The sequence below is a fragment of the Penaeus chinensis genome, chromosome 4, assembly GCF_019202785.1.
Source record: "Penaeus chinensis breed Huanghai No. 1 chromosome 4, ASM1920278v2, whole genome shotgun sequence".
NCBI lineage: Eukaryota > Metazoa > Arthropoda > Malacostraca > Decapoda > Penaeidae > Penaeus > Penaeus chinensis.
The window spans coordinates 6264275-6268630 of record NC_061822.1 but is presented as its reverse complement, the minus strand read 5'-3'; the positions used below and the strand labels follow the sequence as shown (position 1 = coordinate 6268630).

At 35.1% G+C, this 4356-nt stretch overlaps 1 protein-coding gene across 1 annotated transcript in view; it reads left to right on the top strand.

Annotated features, from left to right (window-relative positions):
- Nucleotides 1-3374, top strand: part of LOC125024964 (nuclear pore complex protein Nup160-like) — a 17409-nt gene extending 14035 nt beyond the window's left edge. The window contains exons 15-20 of the mRNA XM_047612766.1: nt 462-629; nt 762-950; nt 1060-1214; nt 1523-1636; nt 2742-2858; nt 3058-3374. Of these exons, the coding sequence (XP_047468722.1) occupies nt 462-629; nt 762-950; nt 1060-1214; nt 1523-1636; nt 2742-2858; nt 3058-3147 (833 nt within the window). The 3' untranslated portion in view covers nt 3148-3374. The remainder of the gene's footprint in view (nt 1-461; nt 630-761; nt 951-1059; nt 1215-1522; nt 1637-2741; nt 2859-3057) is intronic.
- Nucleotides 3375-4356: the final 982 nt, after the last annotated feature.

Genomic DNA, 4356 nt, shown 5'->3' with positions numbered 1-4356 from the left:
TCCTCCCTTTCCTTCCCTTCTTTTTTTCATTCCCTTACTTTCTTTCCCTCTCTTCCTTCCTTTCTTTTTGTTTGTAGGGGTTGACAGTTTTAGAAATAAATATGTCATTAGCACAGTGAAAACAGGACTCAATTGGAAAATTTTGTGCGGCATGATTTATTGAGATTATTAAAGATCTACCAGATTAGTAGCTCAATTTAATTTGGTGCAATTTCCCCCAAGCATCCTTGGAACATACTCAAATTGCAATTGAAAATAAATGCAAATATGCTGGAATTATTTATAATTTCTGGGATTGGTGGTGCTTAGATCATTGACTAATTTAGGTGTAATTTACTTTCAGCATACAGTTTTATATAGAATTTATTATCCCATAGGAGTAGAAAGCCTATTGTAAGTTTTGTCAGCTTGATAATTAGTTATTCTTTACTCAGTGTTGCAATTTTATTTTCATCCATCAGATTCTATCAGTCCAAAGAGAAGCAGTGATGGAGAGTCTGTAGCACCCCCACTCAGTCGCCGCCGGCCACAAGTCAAGGTTTTAGAGTTGCCACACATTGAGAGAGAGTATGAATTAGTGCATGCCAGGCTCAAGATTGTTAAGACACAGCCTGATGCCTCAGCTTCAGGTAAGTGAAGTGCAAGGTATTTATAGATTGTGAAATAGTGAATCAGTATAAAATTATGCAGTTTTGTTAGTGATTATAAAGTCATATTAATTTGTTATTTCTATAAGCTTAAACCAACTTTAATGTTTGCAGGTGGCCCACTTAGTGCAGCAGACACCATTAGTTTGCTAACCCATGGTAGGCTTTTCACTGAGGCAGTTCGACTTGCAAGACTTTTTGAACAACCCATTGCTCCCATCCTTCAAGGGTTAGCCCACACCTGTATACATCCTCTGAATACTCTTAATAAAGCCACGACACAAGATGAGAATGGAATTTTAAGTGAGTATTCGGATTTTGTAACATTGTTGATGCATTGTCATAATTATGAAATTTAACAGATGTTTAGAAGTGCCAAATATTACCACATATTTTGTTTTTTACTCCTCAGGGGAAAGCGAAGAATCCCAGATGTGGTGGAACCTTCTCCGGGAATTGATGGAAGGAGAGGAACAGTCCAATCAAACTGTTCTTCATAATGCCGTGACATCTGTGCTCCTCCAACACTCTACCACTTTGCCCACTTGGCTAGTCAACTCTTACATGGTATGCTTACTAGTTCCCTGCTGTGAAAGAATGGCATGTTGGCATATTTCTACATATTTTGTTTAAATTGCTAGATGTGAAAGGTGTTTGGAAACAAACATTGATCATTATTTTTATTTTTCTTCCTATAGTAGTAAGTAAATTTATTGGACTGTCTGGACCATTCAAAGTGTTTTATGTGAATAATATTTTTCTTTCTGCTTCTTTGAATTACTGAGGTTGTTTTACCATAAGATAATGCTATCACTTGCTTCTTTATTCTCTATACAGTGGAAAAAAATAATAATAAATTATTATTTACTTCACAGGTTCGAAATTGTGGCGAGCTTCTACGGTTGTACGTTGGCCACGGCCTCTTAGAAGAAGCAGTAAAACTTGCTTGCCAGTACATTGATGGTGTTTTAGGTCATGGAACAGAACAGGTAAATCCACATAAGAAAATTACTATTGATAACTAACCTATCAGCTCCAGGTTCTTGCACCATCCTTATTTCTTCTTTTGTTTTGTTTTGTTTACACTGATGGTTTCACAATCTCCAGTATACCAGAGGTATACTGGTGAGGTGTTTACATGCCTCCATGCCTGTTTATATGTAAACAAAATTATTAAAACTACTGTGGTTGATGTATCTATGCATGCTTCCCCAGCATCAAGTGTTTAATGCTTTAAGCCAGTTGTTATTGTTAGTCATTTTCAACATTATTATTTTCTGTACTTTTTTCTGTACTTTTTCTTTTCTTTCTTCTCTATTTCTTTTGTTTTCTTCACCACTGTTATTACAAGTTGATAAATGTAATATGAGGATACTTTTATATTTAAGATTATCAATTTATTTGACCAAAGTATAGATAGATAGATTGATTTTTTTTCCTCCTATTTTTACAGTAAACTACAGTAAACTGTTGACTTAAAATGCTTGGGAATGCTTTAAATCATTCATGCCAGGTAATATCCTCTCCTATCTTGGTGATAAATTCACTTACAACTGGTAACTTCTAATGACCTCATGAGCCTGGGCCCCACAGCTGGGAGACACCTTGGGTGCCTGGCCATGAGTCAGATAATAGCCCAGGTGTGAAGTAGTGTGCAAACACACACTGGCTTCACCAAAACATATGAAAGAGGTAGTACTTGTTAGCATCCTATGCCTGTTTTTTTTTTCCAGCTTCTCAAACATTGACTTTTATTCATCTGTATGGGTTGAAAGAAGTACAGACATGACTTGGAGAGTGAAAAATATATATGTCTCAGCACAGATGATAAGTTTCTATAGCTTCCTTTGCTTCCACCCACATTACTGTTACCATTTTAAGCTAGTGCATAGAGAATGCCTCATCTTTTTTCTCAGTCACACTAGCAGTGCCTTTCGAATACGTCTTACCACATTCCAGCAGAAGACGCTATTCCCTAGCATTTTTAGGGCAATATTTATCTATTTGTATAGACCCAAGAATGTTGTGGTTAACAGTTTCAGTGAAGGGGAAATGAAGAGTTTACCATACTTAAGATCTTTGGTCCATTTACAGGTTGGTTTGCCAAATGCTTTGCATGCAGGGGCTGCTCCAGTGTGGCTTCCATATACAGCCCTTGATAAACTGCTGTTAGAACTGAGGGAAGTGCAGCAGGACACACACTTTGCCAAGGTAATAATTTAGTAAGCATGTGTTGGTATATGTATGTTTTCACTTATTTGAAGAATTCCAATAGAGATAATTAGTGTTTGCACTTTTGATAGTATTTGAAAAATTAGTGATTTTCTATATATTCTTCAAATCATTCCTTCCAAACATTATTGATGTGGCTGGTAATTTTGATTCAACTCTTAACTTTCCCAAATTACAGTTGTCAGCAGAGTTGAATGATCGCCTAAAGAAGTACAGCCAGGAGCTTCAGTGTGTTTCACAGAATCGCATTATCTTGCTTCAGGGATAATTGAGAATGACCACAAGAGAGAAGTTCTAAAATAGGATTTTTCCAACCAAAGTTGTAAAAGAAGAGCTTTTGTGTATGGATTAAGCTAATAAATATTTCCCTTAATCTTTGCATATTGTATGGAATCAGAGTTGCATTTACAATATGTCAGTGTGATAATGTTATTTTTTAGGATTATTAACCCAGCATTCAACTTTTGTTATTTTTTAATAAAGATACTTGTACACCATTTTTTTTCTCTGATCTTCCTGCAAATCATGTGATTATTTAAATAAAAGTAAGGAATTTCTCCTAATATTAGATAAAGTTTATAAATAAGTGTATTTTCTGTGAATAAAACTTTGTTGAAAAACATGCAATGTGAATGTGAATGTTAGTTGAAAGACCTGCATTATTTTTGTTTATAAGTGTATGCATGAATGAGTGTGTGTGTGTGTTTTACAAAGCATTACAGTATCAAGTCATGGGTAATTTTTTTTATATGAAACATAAGACATTATCCTTCTAAACAGACATACAAACTGTTGTTAAATTAGAAAAAATGGTATATATGATATGAGTAAGGTCTGCAAAGCACACTATTCATTAAAGAAATAAAATTTTTGATATTCATGTTATACATTGATGCTTTGACATTCATTACTAAAGTACATAAAGCATTTAAGAAATGAATGTGCAAAATTAGTTACACATTCAGTTTAAAACAATACATTTCTTGGTAATTATTATAATAGTTTTATCAAAATATAACCTTTATCCCATGGCCATTATATCAGTTGATTTTTTTTTTTTTTTTTTTTTCAAAACGTTAAACAAATTAGTAAGAAAATTCATATCAGTTTACTAGAATACCTTTTAGAGAGGATGATCCATACTAAAAGAAAAGAAAAAAAAAAGATATGGCTCAATGCACAGCCAGCAACAAATACGATGACGCCCAGAGCACATACATTTAAGGTGTGAACTTTTATGATGCCTCACAAGACCGAGATAGGAACATCTAGGCCCTCGTTTCCCTGGCAAGTAGTCCAGTTTCAGCAATCGACACATAGTTAAGAGAAGTGTAACCCAGTTATATCTACCCCCCCCCAAAAAAAAAATCCTTTGCCCGTTGTTGTCGTGGGGGGGCTTAGGAGGCGGAGACTGGGACCCAATGTTGGGGAACTCCCCAACCTTGGGACTCAGCCCTCGACTCAACAAATTTGCATG